The sequence below is a fragment of the Sparus aurata genome, chromosome 22 (genome assembly GCF_900880675.1).
Source record: "Sparus aurata chromosome 22, fSpaAur1.1, whole genome shotgun sequence".
NCBI classification, from domain to species: domain Eukaryota; kingdom Metazoa; phylum Chordata; class Actinopteri; order Spariformes; family Sparidae; genus Sparus; species Sparus aurata.
Genome location: NC_044208.1, coordinates 21,863,014 through 21,883,265, shown reverse-complemented (window position 1 = coordinate 21,883,265; position 20,252 = coordinate 21,863,014). Strand labels below are relative to the sequence as shown.

The following is a 20,252-nucleotide window of genomic DNA, read 5'->3' as shown; positions in this document are numbered from 1 at the left end:
CCTCCGTACAAATGCTCCGTTCTGATCCAGCTCGACTGGACTTTCAAAGTAAAGGTGACGCCAGTTGTAAATGAGTTAAATAGTGAAACAGCGGCGCTTTTATAGCCGATTTTATGATTAAACTCTGAACAGAACCTTGTCGGGGCCAGGTTATGAGCTAAGCATAAGTTACCATGGTGATCTAGCCGGGTTAAAAGAGAGCTACCTTTGTAATAGGGAAGCCTGGCTTCTGTCTGTATGAAGTGTTTTTTGTATTTCCAGCCCAGGAACATCTTGTGCGCCGCCGACACTGTTGCTGCTGAGTCTGACTGCCGCCGTGCGGTTTGTAGGTTGAGTCGAATGGCACATGACCAGACAGAGCCAATCACAAGCGTCAGTTTTGTCAGGAGGATGTTGATATGAAAATAACTAAAAACAAACATGAATCCAGGGGGGCAAAAAACTATTTGATAAATCCGAGCTTTTGCGGCGATTTTTCAAATGTAACTTAAGTTGTAATCATTGAAATTTCCAAAAGCAACTGTAATTTAATTACATATTTTCTCCCAGTAATGTAACGGATTACAATTACGTACATTTTGTAATTAAATTACGTAACGTCGTTACATGTAATTCGTTACTCCCCAACACTGATAGTCAATCTGCTGAAATACTTACTGATGGCTGTGTGACCATGGTCAACTTTCATATATGCTTTGCCTCATAATAGAGAGAGAGAGAGATGGCAGCACACTGGAGACATTAAGCATGGCCTCATAATGATTCTTCCCTGTGCTATGTGTGTGCATGTAGGCAGCCACACAGGGGCATCATGGGAAAATTTTGATTCCTAATGAAGAAATTCAGACTGACCATGTGCCGCAATATTTATTCATTTATTTGTTTTACATTCACATTACAAACATTAGAGGAGCCATATGACGGCATGCACTATGGACTCAGTGCATGATTGATAATTGCACAATGGCATAATAACTTTGACTATTTCCTCCATTGCACAAGAGTTAAGCTGACATGACATTAACCTGAAAAAACATCCCAGATCACATACATGTGACTTGATACACATTTTGGCTGATACTGAAGGACGTACAAGTTGAATCTTTTTCATTAACATAACCCGAAATTACACATTTGCCCCAGATTTTCGATCTGAACACCCTCTATCATCAGAAAAACTTTTAGAATTAGGCTGGTCAAGAATATGTACATGGTTTAACTCCATAAGGCCATTTCTTTAACCTTTAAAACAGCTGAATAAAATGACAGTTTATACATTTACAGGATGGCATAAAATTAAACTAGAAGCTGACAATTTGGCTTCATACACATTTAGGCCAATATTGAAAGATGTGCAATCATTTTCATTCACACGACCCAAAATCCCACAGTTCAGGTCGGGGAAAAAGATCCCCGAAATCAGGAAAACATAAAAAACAAGAAATATTTAATTAAATATGAAAACTTAACATGAGGCTCAAAAATATGTACTTGATTTGACTCTAAATCAACCCATCCACACACCCATTAGCTACACCTGCTAATTCTTAAAAACAATGTAAAATCATAACTGTTTATACATTTACAGTGCAGCATGAAATTTAAAATGATTAAAAAACAAATAAAACTTTCAACAGATATATACATTTGGTCATACATCTACCAGCTTGTAAGTCATTTAAAAAGACTCACTAAATTATGTTCAGTGATAACAGATGTCATTTTATATTGTACTGCCAAAAAGCTGGGGTACTCACAAGAGCAAAACATCAAAATAAAGATGATTTTTAGACAGAAATTTTTTCAAACTTTAGAAACCCTTTATTGAGATATGCGGGATGGGAGATGACATGCGGCGAGGGGCCACGAGGCGACCTGGAGCCCTGGGCCACTGCAGAGGGGACAAAGCTTTTGTACATAGGTATCATTAAGCAAAAGTCCAGGAGTTGCTATGGTAGGTCATATTGTAAACTGCTGAGGTTTCAAGGCTTCATCTTGTTGTTTTACCTCTGCCGTAATGTAGAACGTTTATCTGGGTTTTTTTATCACCACTGACAATTCAGCAGGAAGGATTTTTGCATTCTCACTAAAAAATGGAAAGACCGTCTCTGTGAAAGTGTGTTTGATGGTGTGTATGAGTGTGCTGTCACGAAGGTCGTAAAAAGACAGTATGCCTTTGTCATAATCTAGCTGCACTCTGATCTTGTTGAGCAAAATGGCGGTTTTAATTAGCACATCACCCTCTGGAGTACGTTCATGCATATCGGCAGCGGATCCACACGTGTAGATGCTCCAGATCTTATTATTCATCAGATCCTTAGCAGCCACACCAACACCGTAGTAACACTTCACCTCTACATCCCAGTAGTGTTTTCCAGAGCTAAAGCCGTGAGACCCAAGAACTGTTGACGTACTCAGCCTTTCTGTGTTGTAAGGATGTGGCTGATCCTTGTCGCTTTTGGAACGAGTCATGTTTTCGGATATAGTCAACAGCGAGCCGCCAGTGTTGGGGTCCAGAGTCACAGGAGCTTTATAGAAAAAAAAGAATAGAATCAAAAGGCTTGAAAGTTTACTAAGATTTGTATTAAGGTATATGTTTTACTGAAGGCCTTACAGGGTGCTCATCAAACTGCCTGGTTTGGTGTGGTGTTAAAGTTTTCTTAAAGTTACCTGTATGTGTTATTGTAGATTAAAATGTTAAAATACAGCAGGCCAGAAATGACATTGCTTACAGTATTGGATTATATTCTTCATCTTTATCCAGACTGTGAACAGCAGGTTCCCGAGATGTTTGGCCTCGTCGATCAGGGCTCCTGATGGGGTCTCTGGTTCTGGCAGGTTGCACTGTGATCTGAAAGAATATCAGGTGGCGACAAGTTACCAGTCAAATGTTTTAAATACCCCTCCTCGGTGGAAGTTTTGCTTGGTCCTGAGGTGCAATTACCTTAAAGTTATGATCATTACAATATTCTTGTTATCAGACTGATAATATTATTCATGGCTAGAATTTCTTCCTCTATGGTTATCAAATGTATTTATTTGGCTATTTGCATGTTATATTTTTAAAATCATTTTATTACATCATATATAATTATAATTATATTATATTATATATTTAATTATTTATAGGTAAGCAGATAGTAGTTAAAATATTATAAACACATTGACATGTGAGTGACTGAGTGAGTGAGTTACACTAGTGATCTAGGCAGTCGAGTCTTTGTGCATTATTGGCCGTTGCCTTTTCAAAATTAAGCAGCGAAATTGGTTATTAAATCACTAACGGCATACCTGCTTCCCCCGGTCTCCCGTTTGGTAATTTCTACTGTTAATCTTCCAATTTGATAGTGATAAAAAGAGTGCTTCTCAGTTTCTGTGTGGTTTATGTGTCAAGGTACCTGGCAACCCAACCCTGAGATGGAGGTGAGCATGTACAAACTGCTTGCTGTTTGTCATTCATGCTGCATTCGCTCAAGCCTTCTTCTCCACTAAGTTTGCCCTTGAAAACGGATGAAACACGTGCTATATACAAGATTATTTAGTAACATAGTAGTTTTATAGTTACTTTTTGGAATATAGTTTTACTCTTTTGAAGTGAAAATAGGAAATATGAAGTTTTCTTACTTTTACGCCGACATGTCCACAATATAACCTACAATGATATAACCTGACTAAAACGGCATAATAACGTGGAGTGATCTGCTTCTACAATGCATGTTAAGAACAATTATTACTGGGACCGCCACAAAAAAATGCATGGGGAATATCCAGAAAGTAAAAGCATGAACCACTGACTACCTCACCATTATTCCACATTGACCTGCCACACTAGCTTTTGACTTAGTCTTGCTCAGGACAACTTTTCCACCTTCAATCGCGCAGAACACAAAGCAGTTGCCCTCTCCATTAAACATGGTATTTCCTAACACGGTAGACGAGACAGTCCTAAACTACTATCCGCCTATTACTGCAATGTTAAGGTTGACTTTAAATGGCGACTTTCATCCAGCTGTTCATTGAGAGTGTGTGCACAGAGAGCAACTTACCGCTCCATGGTGGATTTGACATTCTGTCAAATAAAGAGAGAGAAGATACAAGTCAATGCCTCTAATTATAGTAAATATTCAACATTAAGATTAGAATACTAATTAGTTTAATACCAGCATAAATGAGATGTCCTCAGCCCTCATCTCCTTCTCTATGGTTTCAATTAAGTGTGTAAGGAGGAAGATCCCTACAGTCAGATATGTAATCATAAGCTTCGTTGTCAGAGTGTTGAGCGTCGCCTCTATCCTCACTACGTCAGTCCGAGCAGCATCTTCTGCTCGCAGGAACTGGTACAGCTTCTGAAACTCCTCTTTGATCGTCTTCTCCGTCTGCTGAGCCTGGAGCTGAGGAGAAACTGTTTGACTTTTAGATCCAAGTATACAACAACATGCTGCTTTTGGCCTCCACAACCATTATGTCTGTGACTTACCTTTATGTGGCTCTCCATTTTATCGCAGTTGAGTTTTTGTTTATTAAATTTGCCCAGTTTGATTTTTAAGGTCATCAGTGGTACCTTGAGTTGGTTCTTCAGGGACATCCAGTAACACATAGTACACAGTTAATTGGATACAAAACACATATGCCTGCTACAATACATGTGCGATATGAAGAATTCTTCCTCTCTCAGTTGTTTTTTTTAAAATATACATATATTTTCTCACTCACCCTTTGGGCTTCTGCTGCTTCGTTGACGGGGATAAAGTTGTGTGTCTTATGTTTTTGTGAATCCCGACAGATCACACAGATGAGCTCTTGATCATCCTGACAGAAAAGCTTAAATTCCTCTCTGTGCAGACTGCAGATCTCTTTAGACTCAGCTCTCTGACTCCTCTCTTGTCTCAATGCATCGGACAGGTTCCTCAGTGCCAGATTATGTGGGGGCTCACCCATTGGAGAGATTTCCTTGCAGACCGGGCATGAGTAGAGTCTACTCTGTCTCCACCACTCCTGAAGACAAGACTTACAGAAGCTGTGACCACACAGCAAGAGAACGGGATCCTGAAAGATATCACAGCACACAGGGCAGGTGCACTCCACATCAGATGCTGACGTGTTTGCAGCCATTCTGTTGATTTCTCCTGAGACTGTCGGGTCTTGCTTGTCTCAGACAGACAACTTTACTTTCACCAACACTCATAAATTCCTAGTGACATAAATACCAGTCCTACTTACTGGACTGTCCTCCTTATTTTTGCTGACAAATTATTCACCATGAGCAGCCTTTGGTGCTGACTCTCTGTGTCTTCTTCCTGTTTCTCTGAGAAAAGAGGGAGGAGCTGTTTTTCCTCTGCAGTCCTGTCCTGCACAGTGAATGCAGCATAATTCCTGTCACAGGCTGAGATTCAAAGTAATGAAATCACTCATAACTGATCTTATTTTGACTTGGATACTGTGCAAATCAACCCACATATGTCCACGACAAAACTCTTTTTTTTTCACCTGTTCGTTCCAAAGTAAAATGCTAATCCGCCCGGTTGTTATTGATGTAGTTTGCCTGGCGTTCTTTGTTAACACTGGTTATCACCCCTACAGTTTCTAGATATGTGAACCAGAGAGTAAGTCTGTAACTGATGAGGGTAGCTGAGCTGACACTTCATTCTGCAGTTAATCTTCTGAAATATTTACTGACGGCTGTGTGACCATGGTCAGCTATCATAGATGCTTTGCCTCATAATAGAGAGAGAGAGAGTGAGAGAGAGAGAGATGGCAGTACACTGGAGCCATTAGGGTTGCCTCATAATGATTAATCCCTATGCAATGCGTGTGTGTATGTAGGCAGCCACACAGGGGCATCATGGGAAACTGTCGATTCCTAATGAAGACATTCAGACTGACTGTGTGCTGCAATATTCATTTATTTGTTTGTTTTGCATTCACATTACATACATCAGAAGAGCCATGTTACTGCACGCACCATGGACTTGGCGCATGATTGATAATTGCACAATGGCATAATAACTTTGACTATTTCCTCCATTGCACAAGAGTTAAGCTGACATGACATTAACCTGAAAAACGTCCCAGATCACATACATGTGACTTGATACACATTTTGGCTGATTCTGAAGGATGTACAAGTTAAATCTTTTTCATTAACATAACCCGAAATCACACATTTGCCCCAGATTTTCGATCTGAACACCCTCTATCATCAGAAAAACTTCTAGAATTAGGCTGGTCAAGAATATGTACATGGTTTAACTCCATAAGAATATTTCTTTAACCTTTAAAACAGCTGAATAAAATCACAGTTTAAACATTTACAGTATGTCATAAAATTAAACTAGAAGCTGACAGTTTGGCTTCATACACATTTAGGCTGATATTGAAAGATGCACAATCATTTTCATTCACACAACCAAAAATCACAACAGTTCAGGTCGGGAAAAAATCCCCCAAATCAGAAAAACATGAAAAAACAAGAAGTATTTAATTGAATATGAAAGCTTCATATGAGGCTCAAAAATATGTACATGATTTGACTCTAAATCAACCCATCCACACACCCATTAGCTACACCTGCTAATTCTTAAAAACAAATTAGATATATAATATAAAATCATAACCGTTTATACATTTACAGTGCAACATGACATTTAAACTAAAAATGATTAAAAAACTAATAAAACTTTCAACAGATACATACATTTGGCCTTACATCTACCAGCTTGTAAGTCATTTAAAAACACTCACTAAATTATGTTCAGTGATAACAGATGTCATTTTATATTGTACTGCCCAAAAGCTGGGGTACTCACAAGAGCAAAACATCAAAATAAAAATGATTTTTAGTCAGTAATCTTTTCCCACCTTAGAAACCCTTTATTGAGATATGCGGGATGGGAGATGACATGCAGCGAGGGGCCACAGGGCGACCTGGAGCCCTGGGCCACTGCAGAGGGGACAAAGCTTCTGTACATAAGTATCATTGATATGATAACAGTACAAAGATACTGTACAAAATACTGAAATCTGACAAAAAATAAACTAAGTACTAGTATGGAAAAGTAAAAGAAAAAACAAGAAAACATCTGAATGTGGCAACAAGTCCAGGAGTTTCTATGGTAGGTTACATTGTAAACTGCTGAGGTTTCAAGGCTTCATCTTGTTGTTTTAAATCTGCCGTAATATGGAACGTTTATCTGGGTTGTTTTATCACCACTGACAATTCAGCCGGAAGGATTTTTGCGTTCTCACTAAAAAATGGAAAGACCGTCTCTGTGAAAGTGTGTCTGATGGTGTGTATGAGTGTGTTGTTACAAAGGTCGTAAAAAGACAGTATGCCTTTGTCATAATCTAGCTGCACTCTGATCTTGTTGAGCAAAATGGAGGTTTTAATTAGCACATCACCCTCTGGAGTACGTTCATGCATATCTGAAGCGCATACACACATGTAGATGCTCCAGATCTTATTATTCATCAGATCCTTAGCAGCCACACCAACACCGTAGTATAACTTCACCTCTACATCCCAGTAGTGTTTTCCAGAGCTAAAGCCTTGAGAGCCAAGAACTGTTGACGTACTCAGCCTTTCTGTGTCGTAAGGACGTGGCTGATCCTTGTCGCTTTTGGAACGAGTCATGTTTTCGGATATAGTCAACAGCGAGCCGCCAGTGTTGGGGTCCAGAGTTACAGGAGCTTTATAGAAAAAAAAGAATAGAATCAAAAGGCTTGAAAGTTTACTGAGATTTATATTTAGGGATATGTTTTACTGAATGCCGTAAAGTGTGCTCATAAAACTGCCTAGTTTGGTGTGGTGTTAAAGTTTTCTTAAAGTGACCTGTATGCGTTACTGCAGATTAAAGTGTTAGAATACAGCAGGCCAGAAATGACATTGCTTACAGTATTGGATTATATTCTTCATCTTTATCCAGACTGTGAACAGCAGGTTCCCGAGATGTTTGGCCTCGTCGATCAGGGCTCCTGATGGGGTCTCTGGTTCTGGCAGGTTGCACTGTGATCTGAAAGAATATCAGGCGGCGACACGTTGCCAGTTAAATGTTTTAAATACCCCTCCTCGGTTGAAGTTTTGCTTGGTCCTGAGGTGCAATTACCTTAAAGTTATAATCACAGTACATAACAATATTCTTGTTATCAGGCCAATTTTATTATTCATGGCTAGAATTTCTTCCTCTATGGCTATTAAATTTATTTATTTGGCTATTTGCATGTTATATTTTTAAAATAATTTTATTACCTTATATATAATTACAATTATATTATATTATATATTTAATTATTTATTGGTAAGCAGATAGTAGTTAAAATACTATAAAACACGTTGACATGTGAGTGAGTTACACCAGTTTTCTAGGCAGTCGAGTCTTTGCGCATTATTGGCCGTTGCCTTTTCAAAATTAAGCAGCGAAAGTTGGTTATTAAATCACTAACGGCATACCTGCTTCTCCGGGCTCCCGTTTTGTAATTTCTACTGTTAATCTTCCAATTTGATAGTGATAAAAAGAGTGCTTCTCAGTTTTTGTGTGGTTTATGTGTCAAGGTATCTGGCAACCCAACCCTGAAATGGAGGTGAGCATGTACAAACTGCTTGACGTTTGTCATTTATGCTGCACTCGCTCAAGCCTTCTTCTCCACTAAGTTTGCTCTTGAAAACGGATGAAACACGTGCTATATACAAGTTTATTTAGTAACATAGTAGTTTTATAGTTACTTTTTGGAATATAGTTTTACTCTTTTGAACTGAAGATAGGAGATATGAAGTTTTCTTACTTTTACGCCGGCATGCCCACAATATAACCTACAATGATATAACCTGACTAAAACGGCATAAAAATGTCGAGTGATCTGCTTCTACAATGCATGTTAAGAATAATTATTACTGGGACCACTACAAAAAAATGCATGGGGAATATCCAGAAATTAAAAGCATGAACCACTGACTACCTCACCATTTTCCCACATTGACTTGCCATACTAGCTTCTGACTTAGTCTTGTTCAGGACAACTTTTCCACCTTCAATCACACAGTGTGCACAGAGAGCAACTTACCGCTCCATGGTGGATTTGGCATTCTGTCAAATAAAGAGAGAGAAAATACAAGTCAATGCTTTGAATTTGACAAAATATTCAATATTAAGATTAGAATACTAATTAGTTGAATACCAGCATAAATGAGATGTCCTCAGCCCTCATCTCCTTCTCTATGGTTTCAATTGAGTTTGTGAGGGAGGAGATCTCTGCAGTCAGATTTGTAATCCTGATCTTCATTGCCTCAGTCTTGAGTGTCGCCTCTTTCCTCACTGCATCAATCCGAGCAGCCTCGTCCGCTCGCAGGAACTGGTAAAGCTTCCGAAACTCTTCTTTGATCGTCTTCTCTGTCTGCTGAGCCTGGAGCTGAGGAGAAACCGTTTGACTTTTGGACCCAAGTATACTAAATCACACTGCTTTCTGCCTCCACAACCATTAAGTCTGTGACTTACCTGGATGTGGCTCTTCATTTTATCACACGTGAGTTTTTGTTTTTTAAATTTGCCCAGTTTGGTTTTTAAGGTCATCAGTGGAACCTTGAGTTGGTTCTTCAGGGACGTCCAATAACACATAGTACACAGTTAATTTGATACACAACACATTTACCTCCAGCAATATATGTGCATTATGAAGAATTCTTCCTCTCTCAGTTGTTTTTATTAAAATATACATATATTTGCTCACTCACCCTTTGGGCTTCTGCTGCTTCGTTGACGGGGATAAAGTTGTGTTTCTTATGTTTTTGAGAAACCCGACAGATCAGACAGACGAGCTGTTGATCGTCCTGACAGAAGAGCTTAAGTTTCTCACTGTGCAGACTGCAGATGTCTTTAGAGTTTGCTCTCTGACTCCTCTCTTGTCTCAATGCATCAGACAGGTTCCTCAGTGCCAGATTACGTGGAGGCTCACCCACTGGAAAGATTTTCTTACAGACTGGGCATGAGTGGAGTCTACTCTGTCTCCACCACTCCTGAAGACAAGACTTACAGAAGCTGTGACCGCAGAACAACACAACAGGTTCCTGAAAGATATCACAGCACACAGGGCAGGTGCACTCCACTTCAGACGCTGACGTGTTTGCAGCCATTCTGTTTATTTCTCCTGAGGCTGTTCAGTCTTTCTTGTCTCAGACAAACAACTTTACTTTGACTTTCACAGAGCTTCTGTTATTTGCTCAGCCAGAGCTCAGGTTCGGTACTTTTTGAAGTAAATACTTTAAACAAACACTCTTAAATTCCCAGTTACAAAAATAAAAGTCCCACTTACTGAACTGTCCTCCTTGTTTTTGCTTACAAATTATTCACCACGAGCAGCCTTTGGTGCTGTGACTTCTTCTTGTTTGTCCAAGAGAAGAGGGAGGAGTCTCTTTTTTTTAATTTTATACATCTCCAGTCCTGTCCTGCGCAGTGAACGCAGCATGATTCCTGCCACACACTCTCAACTTGTCTCATTTTGACTTGGATACTGTGCAAATCAACCCAGATATGTTCATGATATGTTCACTCCACACTTTTGACCAGTTTATTCCAAAGTTAAATGCTTATCCACCCTGTAGTTACTATGTAATTATGTAGTTTGACTGGTGTCTTTGTTAACACCGGTTATCACCCCTCAAGTTTCTAGGTATGTGAACCAGCGAGTTAGTCTGTGACTGTGAAGGAGTGTCCAGGGTACACTGTAAACTCCAGGGTGAGGATTATGTAGCTGACACTTCTGCTGACTATGGTCAACTATCATAGATTCTTTACCTCATAATAACTGCTGATTCATTATTCTGCTATGCATATACATATCAGCCACATGAGGCATTATATGAAAAATAATAATTATGGACTCCATGCATGTTTGGTAAAAGTGTTTATAGCACATAGGATGCAAACACAAACACATCTTTGACTCTTTTCTTCATTCTTCACAACAGTTAAACTGACATGAACTTGAAAAAACAATGGACGTGAGATGCATTTGACTTGACATAAATTTTGATATTGAAGTACAAACAACCATTTTCATAAACAAAACTCAAAATCACACATTTGCCTCGAAACAGGTTTTCGATCAGTAGACTCTCTGTTGAAATTCAGTTAAGATATAGAAAAACTTCCCAAAAATCAGGTAAAAGCTATGGAAACAGGAACATTATTCTAACCCTTATTAAAAGTATTCACGTAATTAATGACTAAAAGTCTATTTCCATAAAAACAGATAATGTATAGAATCAAATCATAACATTTCAACAGATCTATGTATTTGGCCATGTTTTTACAAGCCTGTAAATAATATAAAAAATTTAATGAAATAGGTTCAATTTCGTTAAAACAGAGACTTCAGTGGTTTAACGCCAACAGAGTTGGGGTACACATAAGAGCAACATTAAAATAAGAAGTTCCAAGCTCCAAAAGCACTGGAGCCTACATTTCCCATGATGCAAATCAAGAGCAGTTTTCATCAGCCTGTCAGTGTCTTTTAAACTCCACACATTCAGTTTGTAATGCAGGCTGTTAGAAACTGAAGCCCAACAGCAGAGGTGACACTCAACAGTCCAAGATTTATTTATCTATAGTGAAATCTGACAAACATAAACTAAATATGAAAAGAAATATTAAACATCCATATAAACTGTCACATCTGATATGGTGACAAGTTAAAGATTTGCAAAGGCAGCTGAGTTGTTTGACCTCTGCAGTAAATCAGAATGGTTATCTGGGTTGGTTTATTTCCACTGACATTTTAGCCGGAAGGATTTTTGCATTCTCACGAAAATACGGAAAGATCTTTTCTGTGAAAGTGTGTCTCATGGTGTGTAAATTTTTTTTCCTATCAAGGTCGAAAAATGTCAGTTTTCCTTTGTCATAATCCAGCTGCACTCTGACCTTTTGGGGAAACAAGTCTTTAGATATAACATCTCCACCACATTTGCCGTCTGTTGGCCTAAGCTCATGCATCCAGACATGGCAGTTACATATGTAGATGCCCCAGGGCCCAGAGGTTTGATTGTTGGTTCTAGCAGCCACACCGAGAGCCCAATAACCCCCCACCTCCACGTCCCAGCTGTGTTTTCCAGAGCGAAAGCCTTCAGAGCCCAGAACGCCCAAGCTGTCCAGCCTTTCTGGATTCGCAGGAAGCGGCTGACTCTTGTCACATCTTGTTGAACAGGTCGCCTGTTCTGATATAGTCAACAGCGAGTCGACAGTGTTTGGGTCCAGAGTCACGGGAGCTTCACATAGAAACAAAACAAAAGTTTATCGAGATGTTTATTAAAGTGACAGTGAAGAAGTCATTACAGCTCATCAGTTGCTTCTACATGCTACCATACACTCAAAAGTCCAAATATGGCGATGCATAGCCAACATAACATTGCTTACTGTATTGGACATTACTCGCCATCTTTACCCAGACTGTGAACAGCAGGTTCCCGAGATGTTTGGCTTCATCGATCAGGGCTCCTGATGGAGGCTCCGGTTCTGGCAGGTTGCACTGTGATCTGAAAGAATAAGAGTATAATTATTTTATACACCTCAATGTGAGCATTTTTTCCTTTGTTGCAAAGCTGTAAATGCCTCAAAGTTATCATCTTTACAATATGGCTCACATCAAAGCCATTTCATATATTATTCATAGCTGTTATTTATTGTTACAGCCATGCATTTACAGGTGATGGCTTATATTTGTTGACAGGCCACACAGAGGGGAGATTTAAAGCTGCTACAAACGTTGTCATCATTTTGGCTAACTTCCCGTCCATTCTGGAGTTTGCGATCCCCTACCCCCTCCCCACGTTGCTACATGAATGGGCGGCTGCAAAAGGGATACCAGAAAATGTATGTTCTCTCTTACTACATGATTTGGTGAGGAGAGACATCGTGTTACTGACCAAACACTCCATAACAGTTATTACTGTCAGAATATGGAGCTGAACAACACTTATTTCAGATTTGTTAAAAGATATCACTCACAGCTGCTTTAAGATTTATTGGAAGAGATTTCAAACCGGATGTTTTACTTTGTGTCAGGTTAGCTTTCTCTCATTCAGTCGAGCATTGAGCTTTTTTGGGGGGATGCATCCAGGACTTTCTGCCCTCACAGCCGATGAGACAGTCCCGGACTGCCATTAACCCGCTTCGGCAATTTAGAAGTCGACACTATGAAATGCTGACTATCAATCAGCTGGGCTTTGATGAGTGAACAGGAAGCAACTTACCGCTCCATAATGGACTTGATATTCTGTCAAACAAAGAGAAAACAACTCAACACCTTTAATTTAGTTGACAATTCATTATAAAGGTCAGAATATTAATTGATTACTGAGTACCAGCATGAATGAGTCGTCCTCGGCCCTCATCTCGTTTTCTATGGTCTTGATTTTGTGTGTGACCAAAGATATCTGCGCGGTCAGATTTACAATCCTGATCTTCATTGCCTCAGTCTTGAGCGTCGCCTCTTTCCTCACCGCGTCGATCCGAAAAACCTCCTGTGCTCGCAGGAACCAGAACAGCCTCTGAAACTCCTCTTTGATCGTCTTCTCCGTCTGCTCAGCCTGGAGCTGAAGAGAAGCAGTTTAACTTTTAGATCGAAGCGTACAACAACATGCTGCTTTCGGCCTCCACAACCATTACGTCCGTGACTTACCTCGATGTGGCTCTCCATTTTCTCGCAGTTGAGTTTTACTCTGTTAAAGGACTCCAGTTTGCTTTTTAAGGTCATCAGTTGAACCTTGAGTTGGGTCTTCAGATAGAAGGGGCGTGCAATTAACCATATCGTTAGTAACAGTGGTAAACGGTTTTTCGACATTTCTATGCACAAAAGAATTATTTTCTCAGACTTTGAGCACAGTGTGAGCACAGGTGTGACATATTCAGATGCTAATTAAACTGCATGACAGGTGCAACAGTGTGCACTGAAGAACAGTGGGTTGTGTGGGAGAGGGGCATGGATCCGTGTATGGTGTGACCACAATTTTCTTTTTGTGCAGATTAAAAACATCTCCTTCACATAAAGTTGAGCTGGATGATGATCGTGGACTGTGAAACGTTGGTCCAATACTCCTCAGTGGCTGGGCGTAGTTCCTGGATATTGACAGGAAGTGGAGCTCAATCCAAGCATACCAGTGGACGACATGTCTGGTGAGTCAGCCTTTTGATATGCAACATCGATTGGGTGGATGACTCATCTTGACAGGCAAGTGCTCACCAACATGGATTTAACAAATGTGTGCTCAGAATCTGAGAGCAATAATTTTCCACGCTCATACGAAAGTCTTAAAACCTTTACTTCAACGAGCACGCAAGTGTTGCATTTGGATTTTTGTTGAGTTTACGCATATATTTGCTCACTCACCCTTTGGGCTTCTGCTGCCTCGTTGACGGGGACGCAGTTGTGTTTCTTATGTTTTTGTGAATCCCGACAGATCAGACAGACGAGCTGTTGATCGTCCTGACAGAAGAGCTTAAGTTTCTCGCTGTGCAGACTGCAGAGCTCTTCGGATGCCGAGTCAGCTTTCTGACTCCTCTCTTGTCTTAAGGCGTCAGACAGGTTCCTCAGCGCCAGATTACGTGGAGGCTCACCCATCGGAAAGATCTCCTTGCAGACCGGGCATGTCTGCTGCGTGCTCTTCCTCCACCAGTCCCCAAGACAGGACTTACAGAAGCTGTGACCGCACAGCAAGAGAACGGGATCCTTAAAGATATCACAGCACACGGGGCAGGTGCACTCCACTTCAGATGATGACGCGTTGGCAGCCATTCTGTTGATTTCTCCTGTGGCTGTCTGAACTTTTACTTAAAACATTACCAAAAGCAGGTAGCTTCGGACTTCCCTACACTTCTCCCAGTTTTCTGCGTGAACAGGGAGGAGTTTTTGCTTTCTGATCTCTACCCTGTGCGATGACTGATTACACACTCACCCGAGAGAGAGATAAAACTGCTTATCTAATTGCCTGTGTGTCCCAAAACGGCAGACCTACTATAGATCATATATAACCTTTGAACACCTGAACGAGTTTAAGGTAGAAGCAACACTGAGCTGAAAAAGTGCGGACACAAACAGTGTGAAAGTTCACTTTTTCTGTAGGTGTTCTATGATTCCCAAAACTCAGAAGTTGGTATTAACATATATATATTTTTTTTTAGAAGGGAGATGTATTCTCAGTTGTTATAGTATAGTTTAGTTTGGAGGAATAAACACATCAACTTACATGTGTATGATTGAGCAGGTTTTTTATTCACAAACGGAAATGTTCTGAATCACTATATATCTGACATTTTCTCCTGGAACTTATCCTCTACTTAAAGCAACATTGTGTAGAATTTAACATTCTTTTACCGTTTTTGCCACCCCCCGCAGTTTATGAGTGTGACACTGCTGTTGTGAATACAAGTCCCAGGTCTGTAACAATTTGTCAGATGTAATGTAGGTGCTGGTATTCAACTCTTGTGAGATCTCTCATCAACGCGAAGCTGTGGGAGAGAGGCGAGTAAGGTCAAATAACCCGCAGGAGCAGGCGGGTACAGGATTTCAAATCAGTCCTCTGCACACCTGTAACGTAGCACATGAATCATTCACAGGTTCATTTTACAATCTCGGTGACACAGCATTACGTGTAAGGACATTCCTCATGGCAGGAGATCATATCGGATGTTTTCTTTAACCTTACTTGTGCATCTTTTTATTCACAGCACCCTCACAGATAAGGTGCATATACATCAAATCCCCAGCGGTGAAAATCACAAGTGGTTCGACCCTTGACCGCTGCAGCGACAGCGATCAGCGGCTAACTGGTTTAACATGACAGCACACACACCACCGTGTGGCCTGCTGATGTGGCTGCTCTTTCTTTCTCTCCTCTCCTCTTCTCACCGTCTCTTTTTCACACACTTTCTAAACGCTTACATGTAACGTATCTGGTCTCTTTTAGTCTGCTGAACCCACACCACAAAGAATGCATGCCAAATGTATAATAAATATATATAAAAGCTTAATTGTAAGAGATTATTTTTATCGTTTCTGAACAAAAAAGAGGGAATTAGACGCACTTCTGTTTCGGCTTTTGACATGAAATTTGCCTCAAGCGAAGAAACAGAATTTTTGCAGTTTTCTAGACCCATCAAACACACTCCTATTTACATTTTTTGTGGTATGAGGTAGAGTTTAAAAGCTGATAGAAAAGAAAAGACAGAGAGAAAAAGAAAGAAAAGTGGTTCTGTGTGGTTCAATTTGGTTCTATATGGTTTCCTGACAGTACGTAAAAACCTCCACCATCAGTATCGGGGTTATCTATCAAACCTACAGTCGATCCATATCTCTCGCATTAGACAGCTCAGTTACATAACGTCGCTCACGCAGCATATAGACTTTTCCCACTTACATTCCCCGCGCTGGTGTAATTATTAGGGCTGCGGATAGTGGTGCGGGGGTGGATTCTTGTGAGACTGTTCCTATACTTAAATATTATGTCCATAACCATAAAACATTCAATCCACATAAAGCCAAGTGTTCTGGATCTGGCCACAGTAGCCTCCCCAGGGTGGCGCAGTAAAACCGCCCTGAGCCGCCATTAGGTGGAGGGAGCTGGAAGAAATACTGGACAGAGGCTGGGACCGAACGAGCGCCAGAGCACAGCTGATGGTAAACTAATTTTGTTGGTACGTGTTGTGTTCACACACACATACACACACACACACACACTGACACACACACACACACACACACAGCGTGGAACACACAGTACTATATCGTACGTGAGGAGTCTCACAGGACGGTAAATGTGGGACAAATCTCTCACTCTCTCGCTCTTTCCCTCTTTCCGTCTCTTCCCTCAACTGCTCTCACACTCACTTGATCACCATCTCACAGAGTAAGGCATATGCTCCATCATTTGCCATGAGGGACAAAAGACTGGGAAGAAATTCAGCGAGACTCTGTAGCACTTCTCTGCAGACTCTTGGAGAGAAGTGCCGTGTATTAGTGTTCAGCTGCACAGCTTTCCTGTCCGTGAAACAGACGAAACACTATACGAGTCAGAATCTGGACTCGATAGTCAACGCATCTCGAATGAAGGGAAGAAAACATCAGTTGTGTTCTTCATGTGATAAATTGCTCCAATTATGTGCGAGCAGGGTTTGTAGAAGCATTTGTCAGAGTTTTAAAAAGTTCAGTGTCCTAATTTGAAATTTAAACAGCTTTTTCCCGAAGGTTAGAAGCACCTGAGACTCAAACCACTGTCTGTTGATCTGATGGGAGAGTAAAGACATCATTTGACTGCAGTGATCACAGGAAGCCCACATATAAACTTTTAAAATGAAGGAAAAAACATAGTTAATATTTGTGCTATAATTGTCTTTTACTGTATTATGTGTCTGTGTCCTTCTGTCACTGGACACTAATAGAGAGTCAGCGAAAAACAGTTGTAAGTGTAACCGGAGCGGCAGCTCCTCGGCAGGACATTACAGGAATTTACGATGTGTTAAATGTTTCCTTTGTTCCTCCCTGTGGCAGCTCACTCTGGCAATTAGGGAAGGCAGCGGCCTGCAATGAGCTCATTATCCCCCCCCCTCCCCTCTCTCTGTGTCTTCATCCGTGATTGTTGTGCAGAATTATTTGACGGATTTGTGTTTCCTGCGGTAAATCATACGATACGCGACGTGACCAACACCATTTTAGCGTGTTCATGAATTCATTCTGATTCATGGATCTTTGTCTCGCTTACGGAAACACAAAGAGGCATGCATTTCACTCGTGCGCCACCGTCTTTAAAACCAGAGATTGATTTAATATCACTTTTGTTTTCCTTTCAATATTGTGGTAAAAAAAAAAAATATGAAACCCAACCGTGGCACTTTGCCAAAGTCCAAAATGCCAACAGACTTTTTTTTCCTGCATACTCGGCCCCTGAAATAAACCCCTTGCGCCATTCCATTTGGCAAACCCATTTGGGATGGAGGGTGGGGGCAGGAAAGGGAGAGGTATAGGTTAGCTGTAGTAATAATCATAAATCACCTCTGAAATGCTGCCATGTCACATGCCAGACTGTGCCACTAATGACCAGCCCCATCTTTCACTGGGTATTTTTATCTGTGTGCCCTGACACTCGACTTCTGGAAGCGTCCTCTCGTTTTACGTAGTCAGCACCTCGGCCCGGCCTGAGCACAAGTTCCTCACATATCTATAAATACCAGCCAGCTAAATGGCATTTTCTATCACCCACCCCCTGCTTGGCAAGAACCAGGAGCTCTGTGACTTGGCAAAGGGACCCACAGTCCTACGCCACTAAACATCTTGGGGCTTAGCCCCCCACCCCGGCGTCACCCTCCAGAGAACAGCTGGCTAAAAAAATAGATCCATCTGCCACTGCCTTCAAATTCCAAAGTGGTTGCAGTTTAATTAAACGAGTTGAAATCGGTTTTCAGAAGTTTTACTAAGAAAGTAGCAAACATTCAAACGCTGGCTCTGTTTACGCCAACCTGTAGGATTCATGTCTGACACTGCAGCTGTAGTTAAAGCATCAACATAGATTAGTGCTTGTTGACTCATGTAAACGCTCACACACACACTCTGTCTCTCTCACACACACACACCAGAAATGCACAAACACCTGTACATGCTTCCTTTGTGCAGAATGTTCTGCCAAGTTTTTTAAGCTTGCTGACATGTGGCACTAGAGACTGCAGGTCAGCGACAGCTTCCTGCTATTTCGGGCTCTGTCACAGCTTGAGGTTTTAATTTATTCTGCCAGAATGTGTCAATCACTGAGCAGCAAGGTCCAGGCCTGAGGTCTGTGCTGCAGGAGGGAGAGGGAGGGAGGAAGACCTTATTGATAGAATCAAACAGGACTAGAAACACACCGATGTTATGACAGAAAGTAAACTCATCTTCTTATTGGAATTTCCCAAAACGCTTCCCGGCCGGACTGACAAAATGTGTTCATACTGATACTGAGGAGCAGGCAAAACTTATTTTCAAGGGTGGTAAGCCAGTATAGCCTCCTATAGTGACTCCTATAATATGGCTGTGACATTTGCATGAAAGGTGGATGGGACTCGGGAGTGACTGCACGTTATGCCCCCTCCGTGACGCTCACTGATGGCGGGTTTAATGGCCCTGGAGCAAGAAACATTCTCATTAAACGGGTTATTTTTAGGTGGCACGTACGAGTAATTCAACACAATGTCTACACAGGCTGTATACTGAAAACAGCGTGTTACCAGAGCAGCAGCTTCAGCCTCCCATCAGAGTTCACACACGATGCGTTCAGGGACTGCAATCTGTGCAGGTCACTTGCCTTTTGATGCTGCTCAGAGGCCAATACACAGTCACTTAAGTTATGAGCATAAAATGGAAGGGAATAGACCTGATGTCTATAGGACATACACCCCACGTGGACAGGTGAAATGATTAAAAAGGAAACTGTTCCATGAGATGAGTGTGCGATAGATGAGAGATTATAAACGCAGCTGTAACCAGGGCCGTCTCTGAGCAATTTGGGGCCCCGAGCAACTTTATAAACCGGGGCACCACCGCTCTGGCTACCATCTTGTTCAATCAACCAATCTGTCCCTCCACCCTCCTTATCAAGGCTTTTCCCTCTTCATACTTCTTCTCCTCCCTTCCTCCTTTGCAGCCGTAATGATTACCCTAGCTGCTAGAGGTCACCGCCTCACAATATATGAGTTGTAAGAAGCTGCTTTCATTTTCACCCGATATGGTCCGGGTGAGAACAGGCTCGTTCAAGCGGCGCGCAGTGAATCCACCGATCATTATTCTCCCTCTCTGTCTTGACTGTTTGCCATACCAGCGTCTGTCCACAGGCCATGCCACCGGTGTGAATTCGACTCTCCGGACGCCGTGCCAAAACACACACGCGTCAGTCACCATGTGATGTCATGCCTACTACGCGCGGCATCACATGACTTTCACAGGGCTCATCCTCCGCGCTTCCGCGCGCTGAAGCTCAGTTGTAAGGGCAGTGTCACCTCGCAAGGACGACAGACCGGAGCTCAGTTCTCTCTGCTGATTCTGTGTGGAATGTGCATCCCTCCCTAATTTCACTTGGGTGTCCTCTCTGGGTCCAAAGGCAGCTGCGCAATGCAAAGTGATTCTTCTCAGCCTGTGTCTGCTGATGAGCTGATAGCCCGTCTTTTGTCACCTTCCGCCCAGTGCAGATCTCACTGGTAATGTTTGTCATGACAGCTGATAGACTGGCTGATAGGCTTCACACTCAC

At 41.4% G+C, this 20,252-nt stretch overlaps 3 protein-coding genes across 5 annotated transcripts; all 3 read right to left on the bottom strand.

Annotated features, from left to right (window-relative positions):
• Positions 1 to 859: 859 nt before the first annotated feature.
• Positions 860 to 5,390, bottom strand: LOC115573646 (zinc-binding protein A33-like). Its single transcript, XM_030404526.1, has 6 exons — positions 4,714 to 5,390; positions 4,478 to 4,573; positions 4,161 to 4,391; positions 4,047 to 4,069; positions 2,733 to 2,851; positions 860 to 2,528 (listed from the first exon to the last, which is right to left on the bottom strand). Exons 1-6 carry the CDS (start codon positions 5,110 to 5,112, stop codon positions 2,029 to 2,031), a joined length of 1,368 nt encoding a protein of 455 aa, XP_030260386.1. The 5' UTR covers positions 5,113 to 5,390; the 3' UTR covers positions 860 to 2,028.
• Positions 4,911 to 10,352, bottom strand: LOC115573648 (tripartite motif-containing protein 35-like). Of its 2 annotated transcripts, XM_030404528.1 has the most exons (7): positions 9,725 to 10,352; positions 9,489 to 9,584; positions 9,172 to 9,402; positions 9,058 to 9,080; positions 7,891 to 8,009; positions 7,573 to 7,686; positions 4,911 to 5,046 (listed from the first exon to the last, which is right to left on the bottom strand). In XM_030404528.1, exons 1-7 carry the CDS (start codon positions 10,121 to 10,123, stop codon positions 5,009 to 5,011), a joined length of 1,020 nt encoding a protein of 339 aa, XP_030260388.1. In that variant the 5' UTR covers positions 10,124 to 10,352; the 3' UTR covers positions 4,911 to 5,008. The 2 variants fall into 2 exon arrangements, with proteins under 2 accessions (XP_030260388.1, XP_030260387.1); XM_030404527.1 differs by lacking the exon at positions 4,911 to 5,046 and having other exon boundaries at positions 5,884 to 7,686.
• Positions 10,353 to 10,924: 572 nt separating this feature from the next.
• LOC115574349 (tripartite motif-containing protein 35-like) lies at positions 10,925 to 14,997 on the bottom strand. 2 transcript variants are annotated; one of them, XM_030405835.1, is made up of 6 exons: positions 14,374 to 14,997; positions 13,666 to 13,761; positions 13,349 to 13,579; positions 13,238 to 13,260; positions 12,402 to 12,520; positions 10,925 to 12,253 (listed from the first exon to the last, which is right to left on the bottom strand). In XM_030405835.1, the coding sequence occupies exons 1-6, from the start codon at positions 14,776 to 14,778 to the stop codon at positions 11,736 to 11,738; spliced, it is 1,392 nt and encodes a 463-aa protein (XP_030261695.1). In that variant the 5' UTR covers positions 14,779 to 14,997; the 3' UTR covers positions 10,925 to 11,735. The 2 variants fall into 2 exon arrangements, with proteins under 2 accessions (XP_030261695.1, XP_030261696.1); XM_030405836.1 differs by having other exon boundaries at positions 12,191 to 12,253; positions 12,430 to 12,520.
• Between the last annotated feature and the right edge of the window lie 5,255 nt (positions 14,998 to 20,252).